Source organism: Lissotriton helveticus, chromosome 10 (genome assembly GCF_964261635.1).
Source record: "Lissotriton helveticus chromosome 10, aLisHel1.1, whole genome shotgun sequence".
NCBI classification, from domain to species: Eukaryota; Metazoa; Chordata; class Amphibia; order Caudata; family Salamandridae; genus Lissotriton; species Lissotriton helveticus.
Window position 1 is genome coordinate 916,611,141 of NC_136071.1, and position 15,687 is coordinate 916,626,827.

Sequence of the window (15,687 nt, forward strand, 5' to 3'; positions counted from 1 at the left end):
CGAGAAGCATTGCATGTTCTCCACCTTAAACAATTGGAATATAAAACTCTGGTTACTGATGCGGCCAAGACGATGAGTAGGGAACAGCAGGGACGGTTATATGATGTAGGCGATAAAGCAGGAAAATTGATTGCCTGGCTGGATAGAAAGGAGAGAGCGAGTCGTGTGGTTCCTGCGATCGAGAAATTGGATGGTGTACGTGTGACGGACCCTGTTGAAATTGTTGAATGCTTTGCTGATTATTTCCGAGGGGTATATACCTCGGTGTCCGATAGGCCCGAGGAGGATTCTCAGTTGTTGCTTAAAGATAGAGCACTGCCGTGTTTGTCAGAATCGGATCGGGATTGTTTGGATGCCGCACCCTTGGTGGATGAGGTGGCTCTTGCGTTGCGCTCCGTTCGTTCCGGCAAGGCTCCGGGTCCCAATGGCCTAACTATAGAATTATATAAATTACGCCCTGATACCCTGGCTCCCTATCTCCGAGATATGTTTTTGACTGCGTGAGAAAATGGCTCCCTCCCTAGGGATCAGCGTCTTGTGACCATTGTGGTGATCCACAAGGAGGGCAAGCCACGGGATCGCTGCTCGTCTTATAGGCCCATTTTGCTCTTAAATGCGGAGCCTAAGATTCTCGCCAAGCTACTCGCTACTCGTCTGATTACGGTGATCAGCGACCTGATCCATCCGGATCAGTCGGGTTTTATCCCTCATCGTAACACGGCATTAAATTTGCGACGTTTGCATGGTGTTCTCGCGAGGGCCCGACGTTGCGTGAACCGGCCATCTTGGCGTCCTTGGACGCCACGATGGCCTTTGACACAATTGAATGGTCGTATCTCTGGGCCGCGCTCGCCAAGTTCGGATTTGGCGCTGGCTTTATTGGTTGGGTCAAACTCCTGTATGAAACGCCACTGGCACAGGTCGTGGTTAATGGTCGTGTCTCCATGCCTTTTGCTCTCGGGAGGGGTACGAGGCAGGGCTGTCCGTTATCTCCGCTTCTCTTTGCTCTTGCGTTCGAGCCTCTCGCCGCTTGGCTGCGGTGGGAGCCTTCAATGAGGGGCATACGTTGGACTCCGGAATTCGAAGATCGTACCTCCTTGTATGCGGATGATATTTTGTTATACCTCTCATCTCCCCAAAAATTGCTTAACGTATTGTTCGACGTGCTTAAATCCTTCGGGAGGAACTCGGGCCTTGTTATCAACTGGTCAAAATCCTATATCTACGTGCTCGCGGGTGATGTCCCTCGTCTGCCGCAGGGCTGTCCCATCCAGTTGTCGCAGTCTGGTTTTAAATACTTGGGTGTGTTTATTTTGCTGGATCTGGCGGTCCGCTACGAACGTAATTTACTCCCCCCACTCCAAAGGTTGCGCTCGGATGTAGTGCGCTGGCGTAAATTGCCGTTGTCTCCCTTGGGGCGTGCGGCCCTTTTTAAAATGATGTCCTTACCGCGATTTCTATATGCACTTCAGAATAGTTTTGATGTGATCCCGTCGACATATTTTCGGGAGGTAGAATCGTTGCAGAGGCAATTGATATGGGACGGACGTTCGCGCATCGCTCTTCCAAAATTAACACTTCCCTGGTATGATGGCGGCATAGCGCTCCCGGATATTCGTAGGTATTATTGGGCTTCCCAACTTGCTGCCATCAACCATGGGATGTACGGTCCGGCACTGAATCCGGCTTTTGAAATGGATAGGTTGCTGCTCCCGAGTGGTGACTGCTACAGGGCGCTTTACTCGGGATCCTCCTGTTCACAACTTTCAGTACCTAACGCTATAGCCGTGCGGGTATGGCATAGCGCAACTGCGGCTATGGGCTGGAGTGATAAACTAACCGGCGCAACTCCGCTTTACGCCTCCGCAAAATTGGGTTGTCTATGGAAGACGAAGGGATTTGATAAATGGGACACGATCAGTATTAGTAAAGTGCGTGATCTCTTGGTTAAAGGAGGGGTGAAGACTTTTTCGGATCTACAAGCGGAATATAAGCTGAGTGACAGGGATATTTTTCGTTATGTTCAAGTACGCCATGCCTTGAATTCTGTGTTCCCTGTGGGTAGTGATATTCCGGAATCCTCCCCCCTTGAAGATCGTATATTAGATGGTCATGTGCCGGTTAGTACTATCTCATTGTTTTATAAAAAGATGATTAATGACCGATCGAGTTTGCTCGATCGCCTTCGTGAAGCCTGGATTGCTGATGGTATTGAACTGGATGATGAGGACTGGCAATCCGCGATCTCCTCTCCCAGGGTGGTTGCGATTCCGGCCCGCCTCCGTCTCTTCCAACTCAAGATCCTTCACAGAATCTATGTCACCGGCCCCCGTCTGATCCATATGGGCTATTCCACGGATGGCTTGTGTAGGCGTGGCTGTGGTCTCCTCGGCACCTATCTACATATAATATGGGAATGCCCTGAGGTGGTGCGTTTTTGGAATCGTATACATGATGTAATGAGTGAAGTGACGGGTGTTGTGATGATGCCAGGAGCCCGGCAATGTTTGTTGAATGTATGGGGTCCGAATGATTATGATGTGTCGCAGCTTCGGTGGGTGACTCTTGCTAATATGGTATGATATTGCACAATTGTGGGGGTCCCCGAGGCCGCCTACAGTGACTGCTTGGAAAGAGAGTGTGGACTGGTGCATGTTCAGAGAGAAGACAGTGTATAAAGCAAGAGGCAGACCCAGAAAATGGGGAAAGATTTGGAACCAGTGGAACTCGTATCGGGGAGATATCTGTACGCCCCCACTAGCAGAAATTCCTAGTCCTTCTCAATTGCCCTGACCTGCATTCCTTCTAGCTGTGTTACATTGAGCTGTTTATATGCAATTTTTGCCTTTGCCCCCACCCCCTTATCTGTATTCCAAGAATGTTTTCTCCTGTTGACATGTGTCTCCCGTCCTCCTCGAGCACAAGCCTAATGGATGTACTATTGCCATATTGCCTTGACTGTTGGCGATTTGTTTTTTCTGTTTTATGTAATAAAAAGTTACAACAAAAAAAAAGAATTTTTAATTCTTTTTCAAACATAGAGGTTAGGATTACACTTCTCTTTCCTTCACTGTAAAACACAGCAGCCAATCAAAACAGTTCAAAACATTAACTATATTCCCCCTCATTATGAAATGAAATGAAAAATGATATTTATATAGCGCGTACATACCCGGAGGCCTCGCAGCGCTTCAACTGATTACTGTGGCGAGGGCCAGGGTGGTTAACACGCTTTTACAAACAGGTGTGTTTTCAAAGCTTTCCTGAAAGCCATCCGGTTGTTGTTCTCCCTGAGATTCGGCAGAAGAGAGTTCCACGTTCTCGCCGCGATATGCGAGAATGCACGGCCGCCCCAGCGAGCTTTATTGATTTTGGTTGTGGCGGCTAGATGCAGAGCACTGGAACGGAGGGTTCTCGAAGGAGTATAAGGTACAACCAAAGGGAGCAAAATGGCAGGGCCTGTTCGGTGGAAGGCTTTATGTACAATGCACATTGCCTTGAAGTGTATTCTAGCAGCTACTCGGAGCCAGTGAAGTTCTTTTAGGGCCTTCTTGGCTGACTGCCAATGAGGGATGTTGAACAGTAGTCGGGCAGCGCAATTTTGAGTAACTTGGAGTCTGATGATCACTGCTGCCGGGGCTCCTAGGTATAACGCATTTCCATATTCAAGGCGGGAGAGTTCCGGTGCTGAGAAGACGCCGAACAACTATTCTCCACTGATAAAAGTATTGAAGGGAGAAAGGACCACACTCACCGCCTGGGAGTTGTGACTTGATATTAGAAAGTGGTTTCTCTTGAATGGTATGAAAGAAAAACTGGCCAACTGGCACTCAAAGCACAGTGTCTTTGGCAGTGGCGGTTCAATATTTTTTGCCGTGAAGAAATTGCCTGATAAAGACCAAGGCAATGAAACATGTCGGCTGTAAGCAGAGTGTGAATCGATAGGTAGTATTCGCATCTCTCCTTTTTATGTATATGTGTTTACTGTTTGCAACAAGAGAATGCGAGTAAAAGGTTTTTGTATCTTGTTTGCACAGTAATTTTTTCGTTATATGTTGAATGTTGTTAGTCCTTGTCACATATAAGTCTTGTGTACACTGCACCATTCACTGTCTCTTTTCCTTTGGGTTTCGGACACGTTTACGTTAAGCTAGGTGGCACCGATGATGAGAACAGGGCCATCCTGGTGAGTACCAACCAGGGGTCCCATTGGTGGTGCGCCCGTGAGGTGCCATCTAGCTACTCACATTTTTTCAAATGTTGTCCTTCTAGTGAATGTATGTCCTGTGCTGTTTCGTAACATGTTGATCAGAGTATGGCTATCTTTTATCATGGCAATAGACTGGAACATGGTAACAATCTCTAGAGTTAGAGGTGTGGCTGGAATGATCATTTGACAATCCATATGTGTTCACAGGTCTGGAAGAAAAACTGCCTAAAGAACTAGGTCTTTTGGTTTTGTTGGGAGAGTATCAAGGCCTGAACCATGATTCTCCTCGCCTGAAAAGGAAGCAGAGGGAGCACCTTCGGGAGCATTCTCATTAGTCCGACACAGGTGGAAGCCGTTTTGGTGACCTGTACAGAGAAGTCTAGTGCTTTGCCGAGCCAGACTCCAAGACTCTTTATGTGAGGTTTAGGGGGAGGAGGGGAGCCAAGACAGGCGGGCCAGATGGAAGCCAGAGTGGTCGGTGCGAGATTGCCCAGCAGCATAATCTCTGTCTTCTCCCCATTAAATCTGAGACAAGAAGATTGCATCCACTTAGCTACAGCCTCTAGACAGGGCCCCAAGGTGTTGGAAGATCCCTCCGTGTGGTCCAAAGAGACCACCAGTTGGGTATCGTCCGCGTAGGTGACAATACGCACACCAAAGGGATGGACTATCCCTGCTAGAGCACTCATGTAGACATTAAAGAGCGTGGGGCTCAGGGCCGAGCCCTGAGGGACCCCACAGCTGAGTGGTTGCTTGGAGGATACTACCTCGCCTTCAAACACCTGGAAGAAGCACTCGTCTAGGAAGGAGGTCAGCCATTCCAGGGCCGCGCCCGACACGCTCATGCCCTCTAGACGATGTAATAATGTGGCATGGTTAACCGTGTCGAACGCGGCGCTGAGATCTAATAATATAATGGCTGCTTTCCCTCCCCGGTCCAGCACAGATCTTGTTTCTTCCGTTACTGCTAGTAACGCAGTTTCGGTTCCGTGTTGAGGGCGGAATCCCGTCTGGGAGGCACATAGCAGATTGTTAGATTCTAAATAATCTACTAAGAATTTGTTAATGTGCCTCTCCAACAGCTTGCTCATCCAGGGGAGTAAGGAGATTGGGCGAAAATTGGCCAAGTTGTTCTGGTCTAAGGTAGGCTTCTTTAAAAGGGCCTTAACCATCGCACATTTCCACTGGGCTGGGACCGAGCTGGAGGTGATAGAGGAGTTAAGAACATCTAGGATGACAGGGCGAATGGCCTCAATGACTTTGAAGAGGGTCTGCGGGGGTGCTGGGTCATTGGGGGATCCTGAGATGACTTTAGGGAGTATTTTATCCAATGAAATGGGATCTAAGAGAGGTAACTCCTCAAGTGAACAGGAAGCCGAGGGGACCAACTTGATGACGGCGGTGGTGTCCAGATCGCTTCCACCAGCGGAAAAAGAGGAGTAAATAGCCTGAATCTTCTGAGAGAAGAAGGTTGCTAGGTTGTTACATCGGGCCTGCGCACCGACCAAAGACAGACGCTCAGGGGGAAGAGAGATTAGTGACTTAGCAATTTTAAAAATTTCTTTGGGGGAGTTTGCAGCTAGGTTGATTTTAGAGTCATAGAATTGGATTTGTGCGGCTTTCAATTCATTTTTATATGACTTGATGGCGGCTCTATACTCTGCTTTCTTGGGTTGCGAGTATTCTCGCCTCCAAGCTCTCTCCAGTTTACGGCACGATTGTTTCATAGTTCTCAAGGCAGTGGAGTACCACGGGGCTACTTTAGGTCGTTTTATAGAGTGCAAGGATTCTTTCGGGGAAAACCTGATCAAGGGTGTTAAGAATCCAATTATCATAATCGGTGGTGGCTATGCTGGGGTTCGTCATCTTCGAAGGTAAATGTCATCAACCTATTCACCATGAATCATACTCTTTGAATTCAAGAGAGCAATCTCGCTCCCTCTTTCTTTGAAAGAAACGTCTTGCTGTGAGTCTATAAGAAGCTAAAACATCAATACTGGTAAAAAAAATAACATTTTAGAACGTAGTCCAACACAAACTGTCCATGATCTTCATGCTCAAGTACCCCAAATACATGGCACTAAACACCAATATGTTGACCTTGCATATACTGAGCAATGTCTGCACATTGCATGTTTTCTATTGTAATCAGATTAAACTGGTGTAAAGCTTTCCGACAACAACAGATCAACATTTACAATCGGTTTGTGATAAAGTGTTTTAAATGTACATTCAGCCGCCTTCATGATATTCTCTATCCTGGACCCCAAGTAGTAAACTTTCAAGGCCATAGCAGCTCCTGCAGAAGGCGCTCCTAACTTGGAGATAGCAATACCAGCCTCAGACAATAGCCATCATACCCACCTGGGCAAAGTTGCTGAAGTCACTGGGAGAAAAGGTTTTTTAGAGCAATATACTGCTGCCTCATGACTCTTTTCTAAATTCTCTGGTACTATCGATATATGCTTTAGAGCATTGTACCGCAAACAATTTAGGACTATTTGGTCATGCAGGGTAAGAGATATATCTAGAATGTGTCATTATATGCCTAGAAATATGAAATCAAACTCAGAAGAAAACAAAATACCTGTTAAATCCAAACCCATGCATATAAGATACCCATCTGCATGAAATCAGACACAGCAGCATTGTCAATTTCACAGATAATGGTTTACTTGCCAAGTAAGTTGTCCGGCCATCTCTCAATCTAGTGAAACACTAAATTACCTTCCCATAACACAAAGGGGTATTTTTACTAAAAGCTCACACAAAACATGGCAGCAATGAAAGTTGATGTGCTGCAGTGGATGAATGGAAGATAGCTGAACAGTGTCATATCTTCTAATAAATGACCCTCATCAGCCCACTTTCTGCGCTGGCGCACTTGAAGCTGTCCAGCACCAACTCTTGCACCCTTCCTGCATGCAACCAATCCAAAGAGGCAATGTCCGCTTTCTATGTGTGACGCAGAATGTATCACACATAGAAAGAGAAAGTAACAAGAAGAAATACAAATGTTTTCCTCATCATAATTATCTGTGGTAGGCACACCATTTTGATCCTAGGTTTACTAGCTTTAGTAAATCTGGGATTACCTCAAATGTAAATTGCATTACATTTTCAAAGTCACACAACGTGGCACAAATAGCTCCTAGCCTGGCTTTATAAATCCCATAAAAGGGCATGTGTTGACGCTCAATGATTGGAATCATGCATGGGAATGCAGGTCCCAATAAATCTGGGTCTAAATATTTTAGTTTGGAAAGATTATAAAGCTGAATGTCACTTAACAGTTTACAAACTAAGGGGTATTCACCCACTGGTTTACCATCTACCATATTGTGTCCAGCTGAAATAGCACAGCAGAAAGTATTCACTGACCTGTAGACCAAACACTTAGCTGCTAACTATGACAAAAAATATATCACCAAGGGCCAGATGTAGGTAGGCTTTTACCGGTCGGTAACGGCCGATTTCGGCCGTTACCGACCGGTAAATGGATTTTGAGATGTAGGGGGCAATTTCATACAGAATCGGTAAATTTACCGATCGGTAAATTTACCGATTCTGTAAATTACCGAATCGGTATTTTTACTGATTCGGTAAATTTGAGATGTAGGTGGGACTCTTCTGAGTCCCACAAGCCTTACCGAATGGGTATTTTACCATCAAATCCAATTTGATGGTAAAATACCGATTCCGGTGTGCATGCACATGTGTGCATGCACACCTCTGCCATGTGACAGGCAGACCTGCCCTTGGGGCATGTATGCCTGCCACATGGCACCCGAGCCTGTTTTGGGGGGGCCAGAGGGTGTCAAAGTGACACCCCCGGCACCCTTGTGAAATCGGTATTTACCGATTCGGTAAATACCGAATCGGTAATGCCCATTCATTCTTATGGGCTTCAAAGCCCATAGGAATGAATGGGCATTACCGGTCGGTATTTACCGAATCGGTAAATACCGAATTTTACCGATTCGGTAAAAAAACATCTGGATTGTCCTACATCTCCCCCCCTTCATATTTACCGACTCTTAAATACCGAATCGGTAAAATTCGGTATTTAAGAGTCGGTAAATATTATTTACCTACATCTAGCCCTAAGTGTACACATGACCTTAAGGAAACCACATCTCACTCGGTGCACCAATATACCAATCTCCTCCTGGCTGAAAAATATCATTTATTTGTGTTGGAGGACCATGCCTGATGATTGTAAAATGCTGTGTGCTGCAAAATTCCAGCCATTTGCCAACAACTCCCAAATTCACATAACTGTCCTGTACAAATCAACTGGTGCAGTTGACCCAATGGGTCTCTGAGTGAGAAGAACTAATACGGTTAAGAGTTTGATCAAGAGATTGCGTGACATTTCCAGAAGAACTGAAAACTAGGACTGAGTCCTTCACATAAAAGTCACTAGCATCAAGTCCGCATCCAGCCTCATCACTTGTGCTATTACCCTCAAAATCATCATAAGGGTCAAAACGCATAGTGAAGATTCTCATTCCAGCCTTGAAGGAACTCATCTGTTGCTATTGCCAATGGGTCCGGCCTCCAACTAAAGAAATTCCACAGTTTGGTTCTACAGCCTGAACATAAACAAGTCCACACTGCACAGACCTTGCCTCTAAATGAAAGACTGAAACTCCTGAGAATGCAGCTTCCAATCATTGTTATCCATTAGATACATAGAATTCGAATCCGCTATGACAGCCGTTTTCCCTGAATGTTTTCTGTTATCACAGATATGCAAAAAATCCATGGCTAAATTCATCAATATCCGAGACTTTGTTCCTACTTAGCTTGTTGATGTAGTTGATCGTGGATATATTGTCCATCCTCAGAAGAATTCAGCAATTCTCCACTTGAGGCGACAGAGCCTTGATGGCAAATGAACCCGCAAGGAGTTCCAACCAATTGATGTGATGATCTGGTTCAGTCTCCGACCATCTGGCCCCATGGAGACTGTGCCTCATTTGGCTCCCCAGCACCAATTGCTGGCATCTGATTCTATAACTATCTCTGGTTGGCAGCAAAAGATGGCTCTGCTGTTCCAGTCTTCCATGTGTGCTAACCACCATGACAGCTCTGTTGTGGCATCCGACAGCAACCTCACCTGGTCCAGATATTACAGACCACTGTATCTCCAATCTCCGAAGGGCCCTGTAGTGTAGTGGTCCTTGGAAAATGGCTTGGATTGAAGATGCTAACAGACCCACAATCCCAGCCAGTATTCTCAGTGGTAAAGTCTGTTTAGTCACTGCTGACCTCAATTCTTGCTTGCTACTTTTCATTTTCTGCCTCAAAAGCTGCAATTGAGCTTTTAATTGCACCTGAAAGCCCAGAAAGTCGGATATCCTTCATCAACAGCCTGATTGGGTTGTGGCTGCCCATTTAAGAGCATCACATCATCCATCCTATTTAGAGTGGATGGTGTGATCTTTTTTTTCACTTTGGGTCAGCCAAGGCAAACCAGGCAGTTCCAAACTGAAAATAATGAGAATTCCCCCCCCCCCCCCCCCCCCCCCCATATCCTGGGAGAAATCTGCCAGTACGTCATGGCTATTATTTTTTATTTTTCATAAACAAACTCCCACCTTTGGAGTTTGATTTCTAAGCACACAAACATTTGCTGAGCTCTGCCTGAAACATAGTGGCCACTCCACAAACTTCCAGTGCCTTTACAAGAGCTGTCATGGTGGTGCCTCTTCTGAAGGCACCGAGATCTCCATAAATCTCCATATGGCCAGCACAAATCTCTAGGTAACGTAGGAAGTAGTCCAGCCAGGGTGGCAGAAACAATTACCTACACAACCCTGACTATGGCAGCCCGACCGCCATAGTCTAAATTCAAGAGACTCACGCTGGTCACAGCCTTTGAACTTGCCCTGCTGGAGCATTTTGACTTCTATTAAAAGAAAAAGTCAGATGGTAATATTTCTGACCGGGATGATTTGTATGCAACCTCAGCTCCATTGGGGTTGGTGCAAAATCGCTCCTATGTCCCAATACAGATTAATTGTCAATGTTGTCTGGGATGTAAAAATGTGGAAACTCATACATTGTTACAGTGAGAAGAATCACATTGGTTAGGTTTGATGTACTGCAACGGTTTATTAAAGCTATTTCCAACTAGATTTATGGTTCTAAACTCGGACATATTTTGAAGTACTGAAATATTGCGGTGTTGTTAGTTAGGATTTTGTAAAAGTGTATTTTTATTGTTCAGAATTGAATCACAAAATGAATTTATTTGACTCGCTTTGCTGTTTTAATGTAACATTGTTTTATACATATATTTTTATTTTAGAAAGTTGGTTGTGGTTGGACAACAGTGTTGTTGATTTTGTAAATTGGAAGAACAAGTATCCCACGGACGATTCGTCACACTGTATTGGGATGAGCAGTATTGATGGTGAATGGTCCGATCATCACTGTTCTTCCTACAAATTATTTGTTTGCAAAAAAAAGAAGGGTGAGCAGAACTACATATTTTACTTTGAGAATATCAAACCTTTCCTGTAATAAAAACACTAGATTATGTTGAGATTTACTTTAAAACATTTTATGACTTATGTTTAAAGTTTACCAAACTAGATTTATTTAGTAATGAAGGACTAAACAAAAGCATTGTATGAGTCTTCTGGTCACAGGCTTGTTAGGTTTTAATGAGAAACTTAATTAACAAATGAACTACAGTAATCTAAATTAATGCAAATCCATTTGATATTTTATCGAGCATTCTAAAATATGTATTACAGCATAATAAATCTTACAATTGGACTGTGGTTCTTCACACGTTGCTTTCTTTATTCATGCATAATAGTGCATTAATGGCGATTTATTTGCCATTCTTAAATTTGGTACCAATGATATATATCTGTGATGTAATATACAACATAAAATGTACTAATGTGAGTATATTTTACACTGCCATATTTCTTGTGGGATACGAAACGTTATAAAAAGTAATTGTTTTTTTTATTTTGCCTTTTTCTTTCTAGTTCTCGATGCAACTGTATTGCCAGCAAAACAGCAAGGTAAGATAAATGTCAACTCTTACAGAAACCATTTTCATTGCAGCTATAAGGCAATGAATGAACTCTTTTTTGGAAGACATTTTTTCACAAATGCACAGTGTTCAAAATATATTTCAGTGAAAACAATACATGAAATACATCAACAAAAAAATGAAACAAGATAGCTCCTCTGTAAAGTTTTGAAACCTTTTTTAAAACATGACAGTATGTATTTTGTAATTATGTCCAGATGCGAAATTCCAAAGTATATGCTTTCATGCGCAGATGCTTTTTACCCTCTAGCACATGCTAATATCAACATTTAGGGGCAGATTTACAAGCCCCTTGCGCCTCATTTACGCCACCATTGCGTCACTTTTGTGACGCAGCGGCGGCGCACATCCTGCTCCATGGTGTGGGGGTTCTTACAACGTGACGCATCTGGGAGATGCGTCACATTGTAATGCCCTGTGCCGCATGTAGGCGTACCTGTGCAGGGTGGGGGCGTTCCGGCGCAGGAATGCCTCCTAAAAGTGGCTGAGTGAAATCTACAAGATTTCACTCAGTCACATTTAGGCCCATGCTGCGTCAAAAGCCTGCGCCTGCCTGAAGCAGGCGTAAGGATTGACGCAGCATTAACTAGATAGGGCCCCCAGAGCATTGCTGGAGCTGCGTCGTGCTTGCGACGCAACTCCAGCAATGCGTCACTTTTACGGCACAGATGCGTCACGCATCTGTGCCGTTTTTGCACCATGGTGCGCCGCATTATAAATGCGACGCATCCATGATGGCGGAGCTGTGGCGCACAATAACTGGCGCATCCCTGCTGATTTGCAGGGATGCGCCAGTTATTGTAAATATGCCCTATAGTGATTAACAGTAGTGTCTCAAGATTTCACAGATTCTTTTGTTCATTTGTTCTTTATTTTCTCTTAAGTCCTTAGCCGTTCTTAACCAACATGTGTTTCGACACCTCTGGGAAACAATCCTACGACTTCATCAGGGCTGTTGATTTTCGTTGTTCTTCCTGCCGGTTATAATTCCATCCCGGCCTGCAATTATGCAAACCTCGGTTAGAAGACGGGTTTCCTAGTGCTTCAGTATCCTGCATTTGTATATTAAGTGCGATTTTTCTTTTCCTTGCATGCCCTATTTTGTGTGACACGGGCCAATCTTAGGCAGAAACAGGAGCATACATTACTCCGAAATAGGGCACCCAAGAAAAAGAAAAAACGTGTGTAATACACAAACGCAGGATACTGAAGCAAGAGTATGTATCTACCAGAAATATTGTTAGTGAAGGAAAATTACTTTTTCTTTTAAACATCTACCACTCTTACATGTAAAATATTGGTGCAAGAAATCAGTGGTCACAGAATGCCAATGGAGCAGAAACCCATCATCAAGATAAATCTGATTTTTAAGGCTAACTCAGAAGCGTGTTGAGGAAAACTAGAGCAGTCTATGAAGTAGAAATGTTTGATCTAGGAGGTGGTTGAAATTTGACTCCCCTGAAAGGTCTGCACAACATACGATTGTTGGTCTGAAGACCAGTTATCGGATGACAATTTGGTATAACTTAGCTCCATAAGGCATTCTTCATAAACGTTTTACCATAACTAGCTGCAAAGATGAAATGTTAATACATCACCATTCTTTAGCCCACTCTGCCACCCCAGTTCAGACATGGCCATATGCAAATCAGTCTGACCCTGTGCCTCATGGGAACAGTCCAGCCGAACTGCCAAGCCATGCCTTCCCTGGACCTGAAACAAGCATCTTAGTACCGTTTTCGGGGTTTCACCATATAGTGCTTGGAAAGAGTATGCAGAGAACACATTTTAGTGCCTGGCAGATATCAGCCTGGAGGAACAATCACTAATGAAGTATTGCACACCAATGGTGTGTTTGGTCACCACCTTGCCCTTCTTAGCGCCAGTGAAGCCCGCAAAGAGCTGATCATCCACTCTGTCTTGATAAGAGCAGTCTATAAGTAAATACTGTGCGTCTTAGGTGCAGCTTGTCCAATCTGACTCACTGTCTACAATTACATGTCCAATCTTTTCCGTCCACAATCATGTATTTTACAGGCAGAAGATATTCGTTGGATACTATCATCTTTATGCATAGACAAAGGCCAGATTCTCAGCATTATTAATATCTGGTGTTTAAATCATGGACAAATTCATATAACACCAATGTATTCTACTCTTCTTTGAAATTGGTGCCCATGTGCCTTTAAGGTTTTCCCGAGGTTCATTACTGATTAGAGGAGGTTCATTGGGTAACATCTGATTGTAAATATGTAGCTATGCCTGAGATATTCGTAACCTGAGTTTGGTGTGCTACTGACATCAGTGTATTGTTGTCGACCGATCTCATAAACAAATCCCTGACCTTCGCCATTATATATTTTCACACACTCTCACTTCTACAGATATAATAATCTGAACGCTCCCACTTGCTACCATAAGCAAACAAAATATGAACATTACCTCCGAATCTGCTTTATGTAAGTCTACAATCCACTACAAGGTACCACCCGGCTTTCAGACAGACTCTGATACTTCTATTCAGTTTGTAGACAATAGTGGACAAAGTCTTGACTATTTTTATAAATGTTACACTCTCACTTGCACCGTTCTATTATTTTATGACAAATCAGTATATCCTGCAAATCCAATTGATGGCCATTCTGAAACTTTTTCACCCTTCATCCACCTACTTTAGTTACATAGGTGAACCTGCATATCACCTTTAAGCACCTTTTAAATATGATCACTTCCACCAAAACTGACATGTTTTACAATATTGTATCCCCACTTCCCAGGCATTAGCTTGTCTAAAAACATGATTTCAGCATTATACATTTCTTGCACTAGTAGCTAATAGTACTTCATATACATCCTTGTTGGCATCTTTCAGGACCACCAACCCCACCTCTTTTTTCAATAGCTGATCAATCACACTTGCAGAGGTGGAATCTGGCATATGTAACTCTCCATCACTAAGTTGGCTGTTGCAACAACAGTTGGAGCAAATGCGGTTTCTCACAACTTCCATCCAGAACCAATTATTAAATACCTGGCACTCTTCCTCCACTAACAAGAGCACCAGACCACAGAGAACGAGGCAGTAGTACTGCAAGTTGCCCCACAATGCAGACCACTGCACCCAACACAGTCCCCCCCCTAATGCTGCTCCTCCATGGAGCCATGTAGGAGCTCAATAGGGATCCCAGTGCAGCTAACACGGTATCCTAATATCCCAATATGTGCCCAGCTCCCTCGCATCAAAACCTTTTGTGACTGCCACAATTAGTTTGATCCTCTTTTACAAATTACATCTTTTGGTTATCATATGTCTGTAAGTATAATCTGCTACCATTAAAACAGGACTACTGGTACCTAACCATTAAATCTATTAAATAAAGCCTCTAACTCAGACCTGGGTTCTTCAACAACTTTGAACCTAATGGTCCAATTTAACTTTTCCTATCCTTTCTGATAGGTTTCTCTGGTCTCAACAATTCAATTATAAAGGAATTGACGTACCATAGAAAATAACATAAGGAGCTATACATGATTAGCACAAAGCTCTGCTTTAGTTATTATTGGGGAGGTCAGGAGGGGTGACTCCCTTTCGTCTTAGTGCCCGGGAGTGCAGGCACGGCACCTACAGGAATGCGCTTATCGCACCCAAAGCCAGATGCGACATTGAGTCTCAGGACAGGGGAAGAATAGGGTGTATTCAGCTGTCTCCAGCAAATCAACTACGCTAGTGCCTGACAGCCATTGGAAGGTAGCACGTGATCACTGTTCGTGCCTAACGCAGACAAGAAAAGATTGCGTCTGCATAGTTTTTGGCCTACTCGATGAAAACAGAACACACCAACAGCATATACCCTTACTAACTCAGCTAAAGAAGTTCTAGATTACATTCTATGCATACCTGCATACCAAAGATATATAGATACATCATGCTAACACAATATATATCTATGACCCATACCACTAACATTGGGGAAATCTGAGTTTTATCCCTCAGAACCACCCTTTTAGCATGATGTAGCTAACTAAAAAGAAGTCAGTCTTCAAAAATTCCTTCATCAATCTGCATCAGGTCTTTTATTTCTTGCTGAACTAATTGAGCCTTTACGGCCACTGGGGAAGGAGTGGTTATGGAAGAGGCAAGTTTAGTAGCACAATAAGAACAACAAGCGGGCCCACAATGTATACATAGGCAGCAGGTAAATATGACACCAGCTATGCTCGCTAGTATCATCAAGATTTTCCATCCCCAAGTGGACAATAGACCCCAGAACCTACCAGACAAAGACCTGGTCCCTGTATCTGCATGTACTTCGGATGCCCAGCGATGTAGCTTCTGGATAGCCAAATGAACAGAAGGGGCGGAGTCAGGATATATATTCTCAGCAGGAACTGCCGATCA

The 15,687-nt window shown here is 44.0% G+C and overlaps 1 protein-coding gene across 1 annotated transcript in view; it reads left to right on the plus strand.

The window, feature by feature from the left end:
- The window catches only part of LOC144784640 (macrophage mannose receptor 1-like), a 765,034-nt gene that overhangs the window by 729,980 nt on the left and 19,367 nt on the right, over window positions 1-15,687 (plus strand). The window contains exons 28-29 of the mRNA XM_078663569.1: window positions 10,527-10,691; window positions 11,221-11,256. Of these exons, the coding sequence (XP_078519695.1) occupies window positions 10,527-10,691; window positions 11,221-11,256 (201 nt within the window). The remainder of the gene's footprint in view (window positions 1-10,526; window positions 10,692-11,220; window positions 11,257-15,687) is intronic.